This window comes from Balaenoptera physalus (genome assembly GCF_965194825.1).
Source record: "Balaenoptera physalus genome assembly, chromosome: 6".
Taxonomy (NCBI): Eukaryota; Metazoa; Chordata; class Mammalia; order Artiodactyla; family Balaenopteridae; genus Balaenoptera; species Balaenoptera physalus.
In genome coordinates this window covers 82,795,547-82,817,992 of record NC_138885.1, presented here as the reverse complement: position 1 = coordinate 82,817,992, position 22,446 = coordinate 82,795,547, and the positions used below count along the sequence as shown (strand labels likewise).

General features: G+C 39.9%; 2 protein-coding genes across 3 annotated transcripts in view; one reads left to right on the top strand and one right to left on the bottom strand.

The window, feature by feature from the left end:
• STAT1 (signal transducer and activator of transcription 1) overlaps positions 1 to 5,771 on the top strand; it is a 44,299-nt gene extending 38,528 nt beyond the window's left edge. For both annotated transcript variants that reach the window (XM_082467074.1, XM_082467075.1), the window contains exons 24-25: positions 428 to 527; positions 4,615 to 5,771. In XM_082467074.1, coding sequence (XP_082323200.1) covers positions 428 to 527; positions 4,615 to 4,629 — 115 coding nt within the window. In that variant the 3' untranslated portion in view covers positions 4,630 to 5,771. The remainder of the gene's footprint in view (positions 1 to 427; positions 528 to 4,614) is intronic.
• Positions 5,772 to 10,668: 4,897 nt separating this feature from the next.
• The window catches only part of GLS (glutaminase), a 78,098-nt gene continuing 66,320 nt past the window's right edge, over positions 10,669 to 22,446 (bottom strand). The window contains exons 15-18 of the mRNA XM_082467092.1: positions 15,362 to 15,423; positions 14,148 to 14,224; positions 14,000 to 14,063; positions 10,669 to 11,234 (exon numbers count right to left, since the gene is read on the bottom strand). Coding sequence (XP_082323218.1) covers positions 11,078 to 11,234; positions 14,000 to 14,063; positions 14,148 to 14,224; positions 15,362 to 15,423 — 360 coding nt within the window. The 3' untranslated portion in view covers positions 10,669 to 11,077. The remainder of the gene's footprint in view (positions 11,235 to 13,999; positions 14,064 to 14,147; positions 14,225 to 15,361; positions 15,424 to 22,446) is intronic.

Genomic DNA, 22,446 nt, shown 5'->3' with positions numbered 1-22,446 from the left:
GGGGTGAATGGATGTAAAAAGCCTTCATGTAAAAACCCTCTGGAGCAGCTTTATCTGCATACAGACCTCAAGGTAGGGATGAGGGACTCCCCAGACATTTCTCTGGCGCTTCTCGGGCCAGGGTAGGTGACACAACTGCACAAGCTCGCGCCCACGTTCACCCAGGCAGAAGCGGTGCAGGATCCAGACTGGCTATTTCTGGCTCACATCTCTAGAGTACAGTGTGTTTCCCAAGGGGCCGGGCTGGGGACATGAACCTCTCGAGATCTGTCCTTTTTCAAATGTATTTTACAAGTGTATACACTTCCCTGAAATAAAAATCTAAAATGATGATTCAGTCACAGGCCAAAGATGAAATGGCAAAGTTTGCACCACTGCTTTCATAATCTAGATGTTAACATTTCCTGTTTCCTTCTCCCCATTTTAGTCACCCTTCTCAACTTCAGACCACAGACAACCTTCTTCCCATGTCTCCTGAAGAGTTTGACGAGGTGTCTCGGATAGTGGGCGCTGTAGAATTTGACATGGTGAGTACCACACGGGGACGCTTTCAGCACGCTGAGTGTTTGCTCTCTGAGGCAGGGAGGGTGCCTCGCAGACCCTGGGCCTGTCTGTGAGCTGTCAGAAGGAGCCTCTGGCAGAGCCCAGAAGGGTGTTTTTTAGATTAGCTATGACAAGTTGGAGCCTCCTGTGTTTAAACAAGCTACGTCGTCACCAGGATTTTTACTCCTGGCCTTCAGCACCTTCCAAAAAATAATGACATTTCAAGTATTTAAAAGCTCCCCCTCTGCCTTTTAAAGTTGTCCACATAGAAATCTCGTATGTTAAGGAACTAGGATTTCTCTGATAAAAAAATGTTTTCCTTTCGGCCCGTTGTTTCAGCACTGAGTCTGGGTGAAGAGGTGTTATTTTTAGGAAGGGAGGAGACTAATGCTTGGTATACAGTCATTATAGAGACTTGGGCAGCCACAGCGAAACACTTTACCTGATTTATGTTTGAGAACTAACTTGTACCGCTAGCACCTGGGGCTGTGAAGGGCTTTGCCAAGAGTAAAAAGTTCAAGGAGTGAAGCAGAGTGTCATGAGTACCATGATAGGGATGGGAACAGGGCTGTCCACGAAAGAGTGCATCTTTCTTTGGGAGAATGTTTTTCAGTGTGTCAGATAGTATTGTTTGCCTGTCAACCTGAAATCCTTCCCCTTAAAGATTTTATTTATTTATTTATTTTGATTGGCTGGATTTTTGCTGATGCTGTTTTAATTTTAAGCTCTTTTCCACATGAAGCTATTCCAGTTCATTTTTTATAAATTTATCTATTTTATTTATTTAGTTTTGGCTGCGTTGGGTCTTCGTTGCTGTGCACGGGCTTTCTCTAGTTGTGGCGAGTGGGGGCTACTCTTCGTTGCGGTGCGTGGGCTTCTCATTGCGGTGGCTTCTCTTGTTGTGGAGCACAGGCTCTAGGCGCGCAGGCTTCAGTAGTTGTGGCACGCAGGCTTCAGTAGTTGTGGCTCGCAGGCTCTAGAGCGCAGGCTCAGTAGTTGTGGCACATGGGCTTAGTTGCTCCGTGGCATGTGGGATCTTCCTGGACCAGGACTCGAACCCATGTCCCCTGCATTGGTAGGTGGATTCTTAATCACTGTGCCCCCTGGGAAGCCCCCCAGTTCATTTTTTAAAATTTGCTTAATGTTTTAAAGAAAAGCCTCTCTGAGTCATTACTGGCCTTTCTCCATCACTGGTGCCTGGCACAGACTGCTCAGCGATGCAGGAGGGAGGACAGGATGAGGGGAGAGGGCGCCATCTCCCAACGTTCAGGGTCGCACATCCCTGCGTTCAGGGAATGCATTTGTGCGGCATTAGTAATATCTGTTTAGACTCAGGTTTCTGGTATGCAACCTTTTCCTTATCCTTTTCCCTCACCTGAAGAAGTACAGGCTAAAATCTTTACACCCTCCTGATTGTTAAGGCTGAAAAAAAAAATCACTTAGAAAAATGCTTAGGTAGTGTAATAGCACAATAGTTCTGTTCCTATTGGCGAGTGAAAGATGAACCTTGTACCTGTGTAAGGTTGCATCCTCTGTTGGAATGTAGCTCCCCACACTGCTCTGAAGTGTTTTGTGAGCCCTACACAAAAATGGAATAACTGTAAAGCCCTATTTAGAAAGTGTAAGATCGATGGACAGAACCAAAGAACGGCACGATCTTCTTTTTCTCCTCCTTTGCTGTCCTGAGCAAGTTACATCAACATCATGGTCATCACCACCATTAATCGGTGACACTTGTTAAGCACTTACTGTGTACCAGGCACTCCACGGGTAGTAACTTAGTCCTCACAACAGCCTTCTGAGTTAGGTATTATTGCTTTTCCCACTTTACAGATGTAGAAAAAAGAGACTCTCCAAAACTATGAAACTTGACTAAGATGAAGTAGTTAGTAAATGAGGGAACGAATATTTGAATCCACCTGGGGTGTCTCTAGACTGCATGTTCTTGTCTACTCTCCTGGAATGCCCCCCACAGAAAGCTGATCTCTGATTCATTCAAAACCTGCACCCAAGAGAAGCTGTTTGCACTTGACACTGAGTATGTGTTGTTCTGGTTTGTTAAGACGAAGGCAGGGAGGCCTTTGGGTGAGAGGCCTGTGTTTGGGATTTGGAAATCAGAGCTCCAACTCTGTCATACCATTATGCCCTGTGACCTTGAGAAAATAAGATGGATCAGTCCCCTCCATCTGTGCATGCAGTATGACTGCTTTCTCTGTGCTCTCGGAACGATACTGTGAGAGCAATTTAATTACTCTAAATAAATGCCAGGAAATGGTTTTGTGGCTCTGGATCCCCTCTCCCCCTGCCCAGGAGCCATCCATTTCATTCCAGATGATTTCATTCATTTCATTTGTAGAATAAAATAAATCTATTTTTATATACACGTGCACACACAGATCTCCAGAGTAAACCCATAGAAGATTTAAGAGCTATAATATGGGCACAGCACTGGTTAGACAAAATTAAAGTGGGATTAGTCTCCGAATTGGGTGGACTCCACCTTGTCTGTCCCAAATTGTCCTCAATCTTGGCCACGATTTCCTTTCCGCATCCATCCACTCTTGGAGTTAGGGCCTATGCTCTGAAATAGACCTTTCATGGAGCTGGCTGGTTTCGGCCGTGTCTGGAGGTTGCAGCTCTGGACCAGAGGGCACTGGGGCCAACGCCTGGTGCCGCCTCAGGAGCAGGAGGACCGCAGGCTCCTGAGAGACAGAGCACCAGTGTTTTCTGTAGCCTGGCTTCAGTGCTTGTTTAGTCTGGCTTTCCTGTACAATAAACTGTTTCCTCTGGGACTACATGAGAACCAGTCTCCTTTCCTAGAGGCCTTTGGGCAAAGCTTGGACAAAGCTGATAGTAATTTAATGATAAATATTAAATAACACTTATTAATTGTCTGCTATTTTCCATCTAGTCTACTAAGCATTCTACATATGCTGTATAATTTAATCCTTTCAACAAATCTATCTGTTAGAGACTATTAGTCTCCTTTGAATAGATGAGGACCTTGGGATTTAGAGGTTAAGTAACATGACTTGGTCACACAGCTAGTAAGAGACAGTGACAGGATTTGAATCCAGGGTCGCTTGCTTTCTCTCTCTCTCTCTCTCTCTCTCTGAAGACCACCATCTTTACATATTTTACTCTCAGCCAGACTGAAACATAGGGGCAAAACCTTCATTGTGCTTTTCAATCCAAAATATTTTCCTAGGAGCCCACTATGTACCACCCACTATTGAGTACTCGGGATTAAAAAAAAAAAAAAGGACTCGGTTCTCAAGAGGCTTGTAGTCTAGAGCTGTGTTGCTCTTGGTGTTTTGGGTCTGAATGATTCTGTGTTATGGGGCCGTGCTATGCGTTGCAGAATGTATAGTAGCATCCCTGGCCACTACTCACTAGATGCCAGGAGCACACACACCTCCACACCCGGTCATGACAATCCAAAATGTCTCCAGATGTTGCCAGAGGACAGAATCACCCCTGGTCGAGAGCACCTGGTCTAAGGGGAGAGCCCAGCATGGAAGTGAGATAGGAAGTCGGTGGCAGGCCGGTGTCCTTTGGATGAGCAATTCACTGCCTCCGAGGGGGCCTGCTGGGGGAGGTGGAGGGGTCCCTAATGATTCTACTTCTCTAGCCTCTACCTGAAACTCATTCGTTTGTTATTCCTGCTGAGTGGCCTTTAAGGAAAATTCGTCATTTCCCCCAAATCCCTCTCTCCCTCTGGCATACAGCTCAGCATTGCCTCACTCTTGTTTTGCATGAGCAGATTTGCCACGTTGCTCTGTCCCCAGACTTGCATACTAGCAAAAAGCTTTATGCAGCTTGGATGAATTGACAGAATTAAGCCAGCAGGCTGCAGAGTAATAATCCATCAGCTTAGGTGACATAAAAGGTCTCTATTAGTCCAGGAGAAAGGATAGCACATGCTGAAGGCCCTCTAATTCCATGGTGGTTTTTTGCCGGGGGATGTGTCTTTCTACTACTCCATTGTAGAACACACAAGTAATGCTAAATATATGAGTCTGCGTTTTACAAGAGCAGCGTAATAAATGTAACCACATTTTCTTTTTACAGATGAATGCAGTATAAGAGCATGAATTTTTCTCATCTTCTCTGGTGACATTTTTCCTTCCCACCTGTGATTCCCTCCTGCTACTCTGTTCCTTCACATCCTGTGTTTCTAGGGAAACAAAAGAAAGGCCAGCAAATTCGCTGCAACCTGTTGATAGCAAGTGGATTTTTCCCTAATTCAGAAACATCTGTTACTCTGAAGGGCTTCATGCATCTTATTGAAGGTAAAATTGAAAGACCCTCTCCACAGAGTGGGTTTTACAAATAAAAAACATCCAGATACACCAAAAACATCAGAACTAGAATGAGAGTCCTTTGGGAAAGGTGAAACATTTAGCAGCATCTAGCAAATGCCATGCCTAGAGTCAGTGCTCAGTTGTTATAGGTGGTTGGATAGATCACACGGTTATTTAGGCAACTGCTTCATGCAGGATTGGCATATTTCTATTCTGGAGAATTCTTATTTGTTCTCTCTGCTTTAAATGTGGCTAGAAGTTTTCCAATGGTTTGCCTATGAAATAGTGCAAAGTTAAGTTTATATAGAATTACATCACCTCTTTATTGAAGGTAGCCATCCTGTATCTGGGCAGAGGATAAAAGTTGTGTTCTTTATTATATCTTCCACACTAGCCATTGAAAGCTAGAGACAAATTCTCTCTCGGGAGAATTAGTTTTTCTGTTTGTCATGGCTTTATGATACTGGCTAATATCAAATGGAAGGAAGTAAACTTTCCAAATTCGTGAGTAGTGTTTTCCGTTTAAACTTTAATATCCAAAGCTGAATATATTCTGCCTTCATCACGGTCACTAGTAAACGAAATTGTCTTCACAGTTCTATCAAGGGAGCCAAACTATTAACAGCTCTCTTAAGGTAAATCCTGTTATTTTTCAAAAAGTTGAAATTAATTGTAGATGTAGACAAACTCAGAAGTTTAATGCATGTTTCTTAAATGGGTTCACTTGTCTTTATTGTTATTAGCTGGTATTTAGTCTTAGTCATAAAATTTTCAAATTGAGAAGAGAAGATAGTAACTGACAAATCATTAACCAGAGATGATGAGAGTCAAATAATTTGAAAACTCACCCTGTGTAACTGCATTGAGAATTGCGTATTTTTCACTGATAAATGTGTTTCTCTCACAAATACATTGCAAATGGTTCCACTGTCTCTCTTGTGCTTTTTCTAGACCCTTTTTGGACTGGATGATGTTTTGTGAAGTGTGTTGTGTTACTTACCTCGTCCCTTCATTAGCACTGACGCGCAAAAAAGTGGTTTAGGGAGTGGGTTTGACAGGGTTCTTCTAGATAACATTCACAAACTGCTGTCTGCAGCTGCATCTTATTTTTCTCCTGTCACCACCACAATCATACTGTTATGTAAATACTGTATTTTTCTGGTGGGAATAAAGTTTCCTTGAAGTCTATCTCAAAATTAAAGCTAAAGTATATGTACTGCATTAAATATAATATGCACATGGTACTTTCCTTCGTATTAAACACAAATCAAGGCCTCCTCTCAGATTTTACATAAGATGATTGCCATCAACCTGACTGGGTTTGCGTTGACTTTTTAAATTGAAATGATGAAGGAACAAAGATGACAGTTAAAAAAAATTGTTTCTAATTGCTAATATTTAACTATTTGGTATATTTTTGCCCTCTAAGAGTGCTTTGGCATAGTTTCATTTTACTGCACCAGTTAAGAGACTTTGTTTACTTTTAAAAAGTATTAAAATTATAAAGTTAGTCTCTTACAAATAATATTTTGTATAAAGATTTAAAAAGCTACTGGCATTATGTGTAGGTTTGATGTTTCTCTCATCTTATGATTAAGCATAAAAATATATCAGTCCTTATTTTTAAATACGATTAATACCGTTTTCCTAAGCGTTACCCTTTCTTACCCAGATTAAGATAGGTTGGTGGAAGAGATCAGAGGAAACACATTATTGAAACAAGCTATAATGAGTACCACAAATAGCAAGCAAACAAAAGTCCTTTGGTCTTGGTGACCACCAGAGCTGCCTCCAAATGCAGAAATAATTTGGCATTTATTTTAAAATGAATTTCAGTGCTGCTATAATGCAAGTTGTTAACTTTTAAAATACATGTAAAATGGGACTCTGTATTGTGTCCATAGCAGCATCTGAACCCCACACCCTCCTTGATGAGGTGAGGTGTTACTTTCTGAGAAGTTACTACACCCACACAAAAAGCTGCCATTTTTTTCTCCAAAAACGTTATAAGCTAGAAAGCTGTGCCCTTCTCAAAGTAAAAGGCATTGTGTGCTGGAAAAAAAAATAGTAACATAAAAGAATCGCCAAGTTAGATGTAAGTCTGGCAGGTTAGACTCAACTGTTGTTCGATGAGCTATCAGGGAATAGTGGTATAAGCTTGAATCCTGGCCTCATAGCAAATATGACTGTTCTCACCTCCCTATCTGTAGTATTTACATCTAGGAAATATAAAGTTTCTTCCTAACGAACATGAAGAGTTGTATTTCTCCAAGGAGTGAAGTAGATAATGCCCTGCCTAGCCGGTATGTTTGTATTTCTATATAATTGATCATTGTAAGAAGTCACTAAATAGATCCTGGCTAAGGGGTGTTTGTGTGTTTTAAGAGTATTTCTGGTATGGGGTTTTATAAGCCTAGGACTTTTATGCACCACTCAGGACAAATTTCTCCCTTTTCAGGAAAGTGTCTTCTGAGATGGCAATAAATAGATTTTGCTATTTAGTCAGCATTCAGTGATGGAAGTCTATTTGTTGCCTGTAAGTTGAAATGGAATATTAAGTCTTAATTGAACAAAGCATTCCTTTCACATCTGACGATCCCAGGAAAAAACTAGAAGTTGTTTTGAAAGCTCTGGTACCTACTTTTTGAACTGGGATGCTGTGCCCAGAGTAAGGGGTGCTTACTCAAGTGGCTTCTTTGGTTAGTTAAGATTCCTTCATTTATTAGTTCACCAGATATATACTGAGCACCTGCCGTGAGCCAGGCACTATTCTAGATGGTTGGGAAACGAAGTCGGTAAACTAAAACAGACAAAGATCTCTTAGTTTGGTGGAACTTAAGGTGTTCTGAGATACTGGATCATATGTTCTGGTACAAACATCTTACCTATTAAAACTTAAGAAAGCTTTTGTGAAGCAAACATAGCCAAAAGCTACAAATAATTTAAAGGGTATACAAAAATATACACAGTTTCAAAGTAATGGCATTCATCTATGAAAGGGTGAGAAGATTAGAGATTTCAGATATCTCTTCCAGTTCTAAAATGTCAGTAATACAGACAAATAACCACATTTGACTGCTATAGCAAAGCAAATTACTTTGTGACAAACAACTTTGTTGAAAATGGACAGCCATGGTATACGTGGTGTTCGTGTGCCTTCTCTGTGGTTAGAAAACCGTATGCTAACCCTAAACCAGAGGTTTCTGGCATTGGGAGTGAATGCCATTTCACACACCCATGGACCAGGTGGGAGCTGCCATTACCAGCTTGTCCTACGCAGACCCCAGTGTGGCAGCTCCACAAATAGATGTCAAGACTTTTGTGAAAATACCCTCTCTTCTCATTAAAGGAGGTTAGAACCCTCCTAGTGAAAGATTCAATGCAGCAAATATTTACTGAGCACCTCCTAACTGTAAAAGGATAGTGTTAGCTTCTAAGAGGACTAGAAACATGCCTGCCTGTCTTCTCACCTTCAGGGATGAACTGCTTACAGAATTGTCATCTTAGTCATTGCGGTAACCCCACTGGACACCGCGCATAGTACCTGGCCCACAGAAGGCATTAAAAATGCCTCGACGTAGTTCCTGTGTTCAGTGGAGTTCCCAACCCAGTGATATAAGAGAAAACCTTTAAACAAATTCATTTTCAGTTTCTTTTTGATACATGTATTTATTAAGCTGTAAAAAGCAACACTACCTAATTTCATTTAAAATAAATATTATTTTCCAATTTCAGAATACTTACAACTTACAGTTTTAAGATTAGATTCACTTTGGGAGGTTCTGGAAGCAAATACATTCATAGCTGTACAATCCCCAGGAAGAATCTAAATCCAACATCAGGTCATTCAGTCCCTGCCAGGCAGGTAACAGCATTAAATGGTTGATAGCTAATCCAGCTCTGCAGCTAAAGGGCAGTGTGGGCAGCAGTGGGGTACAGCACATTACACTCAAAGATGAGATGATAATTAGAACTGAGACCAGCGAAAACAACAGTGTATACAAAGCTTTAAATAAACACCACCATATAGAGCTCTGTGGTACAGAAAAAGCACATATGATCCTAAAGCCAAAACAAAAAGATCTTTGGAGTATACTGATGGCAGCAGTTAACAGCACAGTTAAAAGCATTTAAATCAAATGTACTCATTATTATCACCAGCCAACAGCAAACAGCCAGAGCAGGAACCAGTGTACAGTCATAAATAACCTCATGGGTAAATAAGGGCACATTTAACTAAACCACAAAGATTTCACAAAATAGTTATGATCTGAGAAAAGATGAAAACTCTTTGTTCCCAAATAATAGTTAGAACCTCTTTTTATTAGAGAAAAGCCTCAAAATCATTGGTAATCTTTAAGCTGTGTAATTGAACCATCTTAATGTTTCATTTAAATCACGCAGAGCAAGCTGCTGTTTGAGCAGTTATTTCAGTTGATTTCTATTAAAGAGTGTCTACCCCATAATATCTTTGGGAATAATGCTGTTCCTCTGCAGCGTTTTACAAATACCACCTGTCTACATGTCTTGATAGATCCATGAGGCAGGAACACAGCAGCAAGGCTGGCCACCCACCCACCATACTCCCCACAGAAGCACACACACGAGAACGGCTTCATGCCTGATGCAGCTCAGTTAAGGAACACCGGCGTGTTCCACCAAAAGAACACGTCTAGGTTAATAAGGGGGCAATGGCTGAAGTCACTGATTTTAGACTGGAAGCAATAATCGAAACACTTGGAGGCTGCTGGAGTGGGAAAGGAGCCATTAGGCATGATAAAGCTTGGAAGCAGCAGTGTGTGCTGATAGAAAAAGAAAAAAAAAAAGGAATTTGGTGTATTAATGAAACAACCAGCATTCATGTAGTTGAGGATTCTGCACATTTCACTAAACACAGCTTCAGAGAAGTCCATTTGTGTGTGTGTGTGCGTATGTGCCTGTGTGTGTGCTTAATATCAGAAGTCCTTATTAACATGCCCTTTTACCTCTGAGGTATGACAGGATAATCTATGTGTGCAGTTCCTCTCCAAGACAAACGATGGGTCTCGATTTAAAATGAAATGGCCTTTTCTTATTATTAAACTCTAAAAAGTCCACAAAAAACATAAGGTAGAAAACCAGGAGAAAACTGGAGTGATCTAGTGATCCCCCAAATAGAACAAATATCTTGATGCAGACTTTTAATGACAGGTTTAAAAACAAATGTTATTTGTAGCAGTTCCCATACCTTCATAATAACTTTGGTAGCTTAGAGCACTTCTGAATTTATCTTTATCCTGAAAGCTGAAAAATATCTTCTTAAAGAGCTGCAGTAGCACATCCCTTCCTTTTATTGGCCGATGAATTTGACTAATTTGTACTTACTTAGCTTAGTAATTTGTCTCTGGTTCATCTCCTATAGACAAATGGCATAGTTACAGCTCGGATGCCAGGTACATGAGGCGTTTTCTGATTTATTGTGGAAAACATGAAAACTGCATAGTATGCCAGCAGCCACTTTCCCAGCTAAAGGAAAGAGGCAAATAGCTAAACATCTGGGAAGAGAGGCTGGTCTAAGGGGATATAGAAAAAGGAAATTATTTCAAAAATTATTTTAACTACATTCACACATATGTTTTGGTCACCAAACATATCTTAAACAGATTCCCTGATACAATCTAGTCAGAATTGGTCTATCCTACTAATAGTTATTAACTATTATAATTTTTAGAGTCACATCATGAAGCTAGGATGACAGGAGATATTTCAAACATATAACCATAAGTGCATATAACTGATCAAACACTCTAAGTACATATTTGAAGTCATGAAAATCACACTGTTTTGCTTCTAAAGGCAGCCTTGATCCATTTGGACAGACTGTACAACAGAGTTTAATTTATAAATGCATATCAGTAGATCATCACCATAAATTGAAAATTCACAAAATACACAAAAATAAATCACAAAGACCACACAGTTAAGCTAGCATTGGTAACTGTTTCTTTTACATCAAATTATACAATGCGCGAGGTAAATATTGCTCACATTATGGAGGGAGATTGTTTTATTTCTATTTTTTCCCAAAGAGATCAGATTTGTCCTGTGTGCACAATGAAGAAAACTCCTGTAACACTGAAATGACAAATGTTGTAAAATATACATCACTACCAGATAGAAATACACATGTTCTTCATAATCATTTTCCACAATTAAATAGGTAAGTGATTTAAATCTTGGGCTTAAGACCATTATAACAGTCCATCAAGATTCTTATGGACGGTTTGATTCTCCTTTCCATTGTCGGAATCTCCTTGAGGCGTGTACTGGACTTGGTATTCCTGCAGGATTTTAAATACATCATGGTGTCCAAAGTGCAGCGCTTCATCCATGGGAGTATTATTCCACCTAAACAAGTAGCACAGCATGGACTGGGTCATTAGGTAATTTCTGTACAAAGATGATAATCCAGCATTCTTAGATTTTAAATGCCGGTTAAAGGGCCATTCAAATTTAGCTATTTAAGCAATATTACAAGTAATATTGATGAAAAGCAGAAAGGGATTTATAATCCAAAAAGTGGTCTTGGAGACAACTTGGGATATGGGGAGGAAGAGAAAACTACCTTCTGCAAAAGGGTCTTGTTCACATTATCTAAGTGCTTATGAATGGGAAGTTCTAGTGTTGACAGATAGACAGACAGACTCTAGTATTTCTAAATTTTAACTTCATGGAAAGCCCAAAGGATCACTCTTTAAATAGAATGTTCAAAGAAAAATCAGCTCTATAGCATCTATCACCCTAGCCTTTGGTAGAAAATTTGTGTTCCTGTCAATGTAAAATCACAGTAAATCTCAGAAGTCTGGTAACAACCACGATCTTATTAAGGCTCAAATATACTTTGGAGGAGCAAGACTGGCCTCAGAGGAACTGACATTTTCATCATCTCCGGTAAGGATGGGACTCTCGGGGCTCAACTGGACCACTGCACAGCCAGAAGAACAGCTACCCTTTCCACAGGAAGTGTGTTTCTGAGCTGTGCTCTTTACAGTCATATAGATGAAGACTGGAGACAAGAAGAAAGGAAGAGTTGCCAGCAGTGGTTAATCAGCTAATTAGCCTTTTGAAAGAGGAGCCAACCCTGTAAATCACAACCCAAGTAAATGACAGAGCATGATAATTAGCCCCCTAGTACTTCACAAACTATTAAGCTTCTCTTCTCATCCACTCTCTGCTTTATGTCACTTCACTTCTCCATGGCTACCAGGCTCTCTGACTCCACTTTTTCACACGCCACTCTCACCAGCTTCTGGTTTTCCTTCTTTCTTTGTTCTTAACCTTTTACCTTCTCAGTGGGGCCCCAATATGGAACTCAAAGGTTTTTAAAACAATCTCATTTAAAAAATATTTTTGAATAAAGTTTGGTAACCTGGTCTTAAGTTTTAAAATCAGGTAAGTAACATTTTACATGTATCTTTGTGCTTCTCAAAAAACTGCTAAATTAAGTTGCCTTTTACTTCTACATTGGCCTTCATTAAGTTAGGGAGTCAGTGGCCTGAAACCGGGAGGTGGGGTGACTTCTCAATCATCTACAGCGTATAATTATCTCTTTCTGGAAAAACTGAATGTTAACTGCAAGTTATCTTTTTTTTAACAACTCTTCTTTTCCATGAAGTAATGCAAAATATCAGCTCTAAAGCATACACTAAATCTGCTCAAGCCTATTTTACAATTTGAGGTGACACTGATTCTATGAAATAGAGAAAAAAGACGTGTTGGTCTAGCTTACATTCTCAAATCATGAATACTCAGTTACCAAGTTAGTTACTGAGCTAACTTTTGCCTCTCAGATGGGTGTTTCTGCTTTCACATTCCTAGAGGCCAATTTAGGGCAAAAACCAAAACAAAACATTTTGATCCTTAAACATGCAAAGCGCAGTAAATATTTCCAGCCTGTAATAGTGTTTTACTTGGGATTATAAATACTGGGGGCAGGGGAAAACAGTCTCTTCAGTTTCTTGCTCTAGAAAGAGCTGGTATGGGCATTACATTTGAGGATAAAAGGGAGAATTGTCACCCTAACATGAGGTTTTAGAATATTGCCAATAAAGATCATGATTTTAGGTAATCAAAGTGTTACCATACTTATAAAATTGCTAACAGTTTTCAGACACTGATGTCATAACTTTTCTGCATATCTTGCAAGCTGAGCTAATAAAACCCAAACCACTAATATAAAAAATAGTAAAACCTTACTAAAACAGAAAGATCTAATAGCTAGAGAATAATCAACTTGCTCCAAACTTACTTCATATAGACCTCAAATACCCAAACTCCTAATCATAAATATCAAACCTCTCCCACCAAGTATTTTTTTTCTGTTCTTCTGAACCTTTATATTCTCATTACTCACTGACTCATCCAGTTATGTAACTCCAGTTATATAACATGCCAGTATATTAGTACAGGCTTTACTTTAAGCATATGTATATATGTAAGCTGCACTCTTACCCCTCCCTTGACTATCCACTTTGTGAACAGTATTTTACAGCAAGATGAATGTCAATTTGCCATGTGGACCAGAAGGGAGAGGAGAGGAGCAGAACATATTCCAGGCATTATTTCTCCCACTCTATCTAGAGTGCCCTTCTCTTCCTTCCGTGCCCTCAAATCTCATCTCTTCCCCAAAGCACTGGTTAAAATTCAACTTCCATGAAGCTTTCTAAAACTGACTCCAACCAAATCCAGGAATTTCAGCAAACTCCAATATATTCATTTTAGAGGTCTGTAACAGTAGTCTCCTTACACGTATTTAATATGCCCCTGCAAATGTTTATCTTGTCTACCCTGTGTAGTCAAAAGGCCCACGAGGATAAAATTCCTATTTTATTTTTCCAGACACCAAGAATTGTTTTCTTCATACAATATGATAACTGACAGGCTAACCAAGAAAATTCTAAGAGACCTTCTTAGGTAAGAAAGAGGAGAGAGAATGATCTACTGAACAGAAACAAGGTTTTGTTGGTTGCCTTTATAAGGCTCCATAGCAAGTTCAGTAACGACTCCAAAATATACATAGTGGATTTAAATATACCACCATTTAACTATTATAGCCCTGTATGATAAAACACTGGCGTGCCAATTATATGTTAGAAAGTAACTTAAGGGCTCACCTGTCCTTGGGGAAAGGATTTACTTTGCAGGCTTCCAGCAAAAATTTAACAACTTCAACATGACCTACATCCAAAACAAAACAAGCAGGTTTTAGTATTAAGTAGAAATTAAGTCTGAAAAAAAATAAATGAGTGGTTCATATATTACCCTCTGCAGCAGCTACATGGAGTGCTGTTCTAGAATCGTAGTCTCGCTGTTCCATGTCCATAGCTGACAAAGCAAATCTGAAAATTTGTTAAGTATAGCTATTCATTATATAAAAAATTTAATTCACTCTTGTAACATTTCCTCCATCAGTTCAGTCTAAGGTCCTGTGAGACAGGTGTCATCCTTCACCAGGCTCACTAATGGGACACCCTGTTTAACCAGTACACAGACACCTTGAGTAAATGCCACTTCACCGTTCTTCCTTAGCTTTGCCCTTTTTGGATAAGAAGAAATGTTCACCATCTCTCACAGGATTAAGCTTCATTACATTATTCTCCAAAACACAAGAATGGTGGCACAACGATACCCTAAATTTGTGCATTGGAAGGGCAAGAAACTAACAACTATACTAAAGTTAAATGTTTTCACTAAGGCTCCCATTCTTTAACATTTTACAGTCTACAGATTACAAGTACTAATCAGACTTTAAAATTAAAAAAATAAAGTGCACATTTTTATTGAAATAAAGGTATGTGAGTTTAAGGTATACAACATGTTGATTTGATACATTTGTATATTGCAAGGCGATTACCACTGTAGTGTTGGCAAACATCTCATTCATGTGACATAATTTTCACTTCTTTTTTGTTGTGAGAACAATTAAGATCTATTCTCTTAGCAGCTTTGAAGTTTATAATACAATACTGCTGATGTAAGTACTAATCACACTTTAAAATGAAGGTGGAAATTAAGCATAGACATTTTTCCACCTTAAAGTTCAGTTGCAACTCTCTACAAGAGACCTTATGTTAAGTATACAGTCCTATATGGCCTTTCCAGCACTGGGGATCTGCAGAACACCAAGTGCCCCTATTTTCCCACCACCCCCCTCACCTCCAAAGATGGAGAGTGGTGGGTAGATGGGGATTGAAAAGTCATTGTCCAATTCCAGTAAAACACTAATACCAATTAGCCAGATTAATTGAACAGTTACCACTTGGGAAAACAGAGGACTGGGCTTTTATAGGAGGTTGAAAAGGAAAGGCTGTACAGCAAGACTAAGGCACTGGAAGTGGGAACTTAATATAACTTTGGATCATTTTTATTAGAGGAAAATGGCAGTGAGACTTTATTTAGCTTTAAAGTGGCCCTTTGCCCAGAAGCAACTTCATAAACATCTGTAAGCCATATGCTAACCCACCCTGTTAACATACCTTCGAAGTGCAGATACATCTCCAGTATACGCAGCAAACAAAAGGTTTATCACCGACTTTACCTGTGAAGAAAAGAAAGTTCAGGTATCCACAGGGGAAAATAAATACATAGAATGTACAACTGTCACCAGGTAAGTGGTTTCCATGTGCTCTGAACACTTCAGCTGGGTCACACACAAAAATTTATCGTTAAGTATACTGCTGTAACTAAAAAGAACACACGTGTGTTTTTTTCTTTTTAAATAGAGGATTATGAGGGGAAATCCAACAATAAAGAGACATGAGGGAAGGAATGGAATGATATCAATTGGCACAAAAGAATGGAAACTTCTGACCTGTGAAACACACATAGTTGCGGCAACTGAAAATTGGAACCTTTCTCATTTAGTATGTCTCAGTGGTGGGAGCTGACTTGTATACTCATAAAATTCACATCACATCATTATTAAAAACTAAGTCATGCTATATAAATGTCTAATCCCTGCCAACAATCCCTGTCCTCACCAATCACTGGCTTCTTTGGAAATCTTCAGAGACAACATTCAGTATTAATCATCTCAAACTTACTATACTTCACTGGAAAGGCAGTCTTCAGTTCAACGGCCAGGCAGTACAAATGGGGGCATTCTCAGAGCCTGTGACACTGCCTCGGCCCAAAAGGTGGATAAACTCCCAAAATATTAAGTCACTGACATTGAGCACTCCAGGAATTCAAAGTGTATCTTCTTTTGATATTATCCACTTTCTTGTCATTAATTAAGGAAGAGGCTAGTTATCCTAAAGGCCACTGGATTTTGGTCTGCTTTCATAAAGACTATCCAACCCTGTTTTTGAGAAACCGAACTATTGAACATACACTGTTTGTAAATACTTCATATATCCCCACTTTTGTCTTAAACTTTGCAACTTCAACATTCATATTGATGATCCAACTGATATTGGACTCAATGGTAGAAAACAGTTTACCTGGAGGGATGGAAAGTAACCCAGCTATCCACAAACAAAGGCACAGCCCTGGAAGATCTAGATCTTAACCTGGACATTCTACCTTTCCACTACAGCTTCCCTTTCCCACAACCTGTGAACTTTTAAATCGAACTGGAACTAACCATTGCTGGACTTCCCTAATTCAGCATTTTCAAAATGTGTTCTGCAGAAACTAGTTCACAAAGGCGCCATGAAAAAAAGGGTTCCGTGGTCAGCTATTTTCTTAAAATATTAAATCCCCTTCTTGGAGATACAGAGCCTTTCGTATGCACATGAAAAGTTCTGCAGTATGGGAACGTAACCAGCTGAGCACACCCCCCAAATTTTACTGCTACTTACTGTTATTTTTGAGATCACTCCAAAAAACCTTACTCTTCATCTCTCAGTCCATTAGCTTCCCTTCGGGATACCCTTTACTACTCCTGCCCAGCCTGCACTCTGTCAGTCTCCTACTAACCCCCAAGTCAAGAACAGTTTTCTCAATGTGGGTGGGAGTTTAACAGAATCACCCAGAATGTTTTAAAAGTATATGTAAGCATCTCTCCTCCCATTTCTAGTCGTCCTATTCCCACACCTCAATTTGACACATTTTAGGGGATACAATATTTTGAAAAAAGTCTCCAGGTGATTTTGATATGCACTCTTCTGGGTTATGAACCACGGTTACAGGTGCCCTTAACGTTTAAAAATTGGATCAGTTTGGAATTCTCAATTCCCTTGTGCTCTTGGGTCCACAGAAAAACACGATGGGCTATTACAAATTATTCTTCATATTTCCAACTGGTCTCTCATCACTGCTTGACAATTTTTTCTCTTATTGGTTCCCTTTTATACTTTATTCAGACCTTCAATACCAGTGGTGACCCCCAAAACATATGACCCCTAACCACAACTTTACTAAGATGATAAATTGTTTCCATCTCTCCTTCCTCTCTTATGCAAAATACCGGCTTTGAATACCTATTCTCTCTTCCTTTCCTCCTTTACTGGTTCCCTCATCTCTGCCTTAATACAGACACAACCATCCTATTTTGAAAAACCAATATATAACCCCATTGTTACCCCCTTTCAGTGCATATTTTCTGAAAGGAGTTTATATTTTTAATTCCCTGCAAATTACCTTCCTACCCACTACTACCTCTCAGTAGTACCCTCAAAAGCTTCAGCAGCCTTCCTTAGCCCTGATCCTTTCTACCTCTCCAACATGCCCCGCCCTCACTCGTTTTCCATAATGCTGAGTACCAGGGTCTTCCTCCTGTTGACTGCTTTGCAGAGTCATTTCCCACTTTCCACTGCCTGATAATACCCCAAAGGCAGTCTCCGTACTTCTTGTTTTTCAATGTAATTTCCCTCAAAGGTTTCATATATCCCTTTGGGCAGAATGACTTCCCAATACACATCTTTAATCTAAATCTCTATTCCTAAACCCTAATTCTACAGCTCCACCTGCTTGTCATGCTGTCATTTCCAACTCAAACTACAGAGAGCAAACCTCTCTGTAGCCCCAATGGCCTGGCCTCTAAAAGTCCATATCCATCTGCCTACTTGACACTGCTCGAATTAGAATTTGATTTCCACCACCTTCCCTCACCCCAAGTTAGCTCCTCTTGCACAGTCCCTCATGTTGGGATGACACTACAATTTATCCAGTTGCTGAGGTCAAAAACTGAGTCATGATCCAGGGCTGCTGCATTTGATGGCACAGACTGAGCCCCCCACCAGGATGCCTGGCCAAGTAGGGGTACTCAGCCCATGCTCCTCTCACCTACCTCTGGTGCCCAGTGCCCAGGTATGTCTATGGGAGGAAGGGAGCCCACTTCACAAAAACGTGCTGAGAGGGTCTGCTTACACCAAGAGGCAGAACTAGCTTTTTCTAATTCACGCAAACCGACCATATAGACTCTGGGAGTATTCCTGCATTCTATTTCATACAACCCACATCGAGCTCAAACACATTTGCCCCACCTCCAAAATATACTTGGAATCCCACCACTTACTACCTCCATTACTATCACCCTAGGCTCTGAGTCACCACCTTATCTCACCTGGCGGACTGCCTCCTAACTGTTCCACTTGTTCAACTCTGTTGCCACAGGGATCTTTTGAAAACATAGACTGTGGCACTCCCAGTGACTTTCTGTGAAACCTAGAATAAAATCCAAACCCCTTACCATGGCTTTCAGGACACTAAATGCTCTGTTCCCTGGTTACATTGTGCATCTCATTCCCTACCGCTCTGCCCCTTGCGGCTCTCTCCAGGCAGGTGTGTCTTCTTGCTGGTCCTCGGGGCACTCAGGGCCTACACTTGCTGCGCTGCTGCCTGGGATGCTCTTTCCCCAGGTACTGAGGAGGCCCCACTCCTCACTTCATTCAGGTCTCTACTCAAATGTTACCTCACTGACTCTAAAACATTGCCCTCTTTTTCATCACTCTTTATCCCTTATCTCGCTTTTCTCTTCAGAGGACTTATCATTATCTGACATATATACACTTACACACACACACACACACACACACACACACACACACACACACACACACGTTTCTTGTCTCCCCCACTAAACATAAGGTCCAAGTAGGCAGAGACCTTGTCTTTTCTCCTCCCCACTATAACCACAGTGCCTACCACACATAAGTACTCATTAAATATAGGTTGACTCAAATCAACACGCTGTACAAGTTAAACTTACACAATGGTATATGTCAATTATATTTCAATTAACAAGTGTTAACTGACTAAATCAATATTCTCTCCAGAAGCCTCAAATATTCAAATTGCTACCGGCATTTGGGGATTAAATTGTAATCATTATTAATTCTTCTACCTCCCTGGACGTTCACTTCTTCAAATGTCATTACCACATCTATTCAAGCCTCCTAACTGGGGCCTCTGCTTCTAGTCCTTCTTCCACCCTCCAAAACCTTCCCACATACGTCTAATCACCTTCTCAAACGGTGCTGTGACCACTAAAGGTTTCTCAGCAAGGGAGTATCCAAAAAAAAAAAAAAAAAATCCCCAAATCATTCCTGATAAAATTTAAATTCATTAGCCTTGCATTCAAGATTCTTCAGTGTAAACCTCAACTTCAACAGAGTAAAACTGGTCTCTCTCACTACCCTTGTTTTGTTTTTATCTTAGTGCCTATGCTCCTTTCTTTGGAACATCTAGATTCCTAATCAAATCCTTCCCTTCCCGCAAGGGCTAGCTTCAAAGCCCCTTCCCCCAAGCATCCCATCCAGCATCCAGCATTCACTATCCATGTAGCTTGCTGTCAGTTACCCACATAGTGCTCTGTGACAGCATGTGCCAAGGAGTCATCAATCAGATACCTTCTGCTCCTACTAAACCATAGTACATACTATTTATTTCCTGAAAGGACCTTTTCTCCACCCATTTCTCACTTCAATGTTATTCTTAATCCCTTCTCTGTGAGCCCTACACCAATCTCTTAAATCAGAAGTCATCTCTACTACATTTGCCTCACTATGGCACTATCACATATGGTATATTTACTTGTGTTTCTTATCTCCCCCACTACTCAAGAGAAATCCAGAATTCTTATGTGCAAATCATTGATATATTAACTACCCATAGTTCTTACTCTTTAAAGTATATTATCCTTCTAAGCAATAAATCCTTGACTTATTTCAGTTACTGTATGCATGAACTACATCCCTTTTTAAAATTCTGTATTTAGACCAAGCAAGTTTGAAGATATTTTATTATATATCGTATATACCACTTAGTCACTTAATTATTCAATATTTCCAAAGCTCTAAAAGAAAATTCCTTATTAATGAGACCCAGGAAAGGCTGATTTTAGGGTATAATCAATTTCTTGAGGGTATACTACTAACAAACACTTTATTCACAAGCATGTTTCAGCTCACAGAGAAATATAAAATGTGTCATTCACTCCAAGACAGAAAAACACTAGGAGGCAGCACACGCACAAAGCACCATTTAAAACTAAAACTACGAATGCCTCTTTACTCTAGCAAATAGCCACCTATATTTTTAAGGTTTGCATAAATCAAGAAATGAGCTATGAGTAGAATGCCAAGAAAGACAATGGAACAGTTTAACAGTTTTGAGACAGCAGATGGAGTGTTATTTCACTTAGGGACAGTCCACTTCGTGGCCTGTTAAAAGAGTTCCATAAATACTCCTCAAACTGACACACCCTCTGGAATGACTGCTATGACAAACCAAACTGAAGGAGAGGACAGCCTATAAGATGACTCATCCGACTCCAAGCCAACTGTTGCAAAGGATGTAGGTGTGCGAGCCACTGATCAAGCCGCATTCTCCTAATTTCCCAATGGATACTTGAGTTATATTAATTTTGAAATACCTGTCAAGAAGGCCAGGGTCCAGAAAACAGTGAGTTAACTAACAGTAACTGCCAGAGGCGTGGAGCCTGTGTTTTGATGAATCATTCCTCAGTACAAAGAAACAGAGCTTAGACAGCAGAACAGTAGCCCATGTAAATCAAGGACTCTGATGTTTAATGTATGTCTCTGCCTAGCAAAAAGAAACTTCACCTGGGCAGGTAGCCACTAAAAATTTGTAAATTAAATGTTAAGTTCTCCTTTTTTTAAAAAAATTTATTTATTTATTTTTGGCTGTGTTGGGTCTTTGTTTCTGTACGAGGGCTTTCTCTAGTTGTGGCAAGCGGGGGCCACTCTTCATCGCGGTGCGCGGGCCTCTCACTATCGCGGCCTCTCTTGTTGCGGAGCACAGGCTCCAGACGCGCAGGCTCAGTAGTTATGGCTCACGGGCCCAGCTGCTCTGTGGCATGTGGGATCCTCCCAGAACCAGGGCTCAAACCCGTGTCCCCTGCATTGGCAGGCAGATTCTCAACCACTGCGCCACCAGGGAAGCCCCAAGTTCTCCTTTTATTTGCAGATTTTCCAGTACTACTAGATTTTCCTTATCAAATATCTCTATCAGAACCTGCCAGAACCAGACAACCTTATCTTAGTTTATCTGTACAAAGTTATGACAACAGTGGAACAAAAATGTAACAGTTCATATGAGTTCATTTAACACTGGCATGCTTGGCATATCAAAATCATACTTTTTTTTCCCAAAAAAGCTAGAAGCAGTTATAGATTCTACCAATTTTACAAGTCTAAAACATGACATTCCTCTCTCCAATCCTATCATTCTATTTATTTTGAGCCTGTTTAAAAGTTGAATTGTGTTATCTTTTGTATCTTCCTCCCAAATACCCTAATTCTGTACAAGTAGCAAGTTTTAGAATTACATAAGCATATTACTTTGTATTTATAGTAATTTATAGTGAATGACCTTGAAAAATTCAACATAAAAAATTATAACTGTTTTTAAACATCTTTGACAGGCTTGCTGTAAAATATAATTTCATTTATTACTACCACTAAGGTTAAAGGCCTTGGCTCAAGGTCATATAGCATATGAATTAGTAATGTAGCTGGGATACATTTCCAATTCTTAATAGATCTCAGACTGTATCCAAAGGATAGAAGTAAACTAAAAGACTAAATAGCAATTTAACTTTAATCCATAAAGATCCTCTGACAAAATACTGGAAGGAAGGAAGGAAATATGGGAGGACAGGAGTGGAGAAGGTAGAGGAGGAGAGAGATGAGGGAGGGAGGGAGGGAAGATGGATACATTGGCTTGACACTTCAAGTATTTTATTTGCAATTCTATTACCAACTGCAAAACTGTGGTTTCCCTTGTTTTTCATCATTAGTTTCTGTCTTCATACAAAGACTAATTCGTCCTTTTGGAAAGGCTTTAATGAAAAAAAGCAGGTAACTGAAAATCCATCCTTCTGTTCCTACTATGTCCAGTTTGACGTAAGCTGCTCTCTCATTTCTAGCTCACTACAGTATCTGTTGCTGTGGAACGGATACTCTTCACCATCTGTTAAATAAACCATCATCACTCCAGATCCAATTCTGTTTTAAATGCTTACCTCCAACTTGGCCTTTTATAGCCTTTTAATGAAAATAAATTTTCAGCCTTCTTTCATAAATATTTTTCTTCAGGTCAGGTTAAAAAATACAAGCCTGTATAGTGTAGCTAAAGAAAAACTTTAAATTTCCAG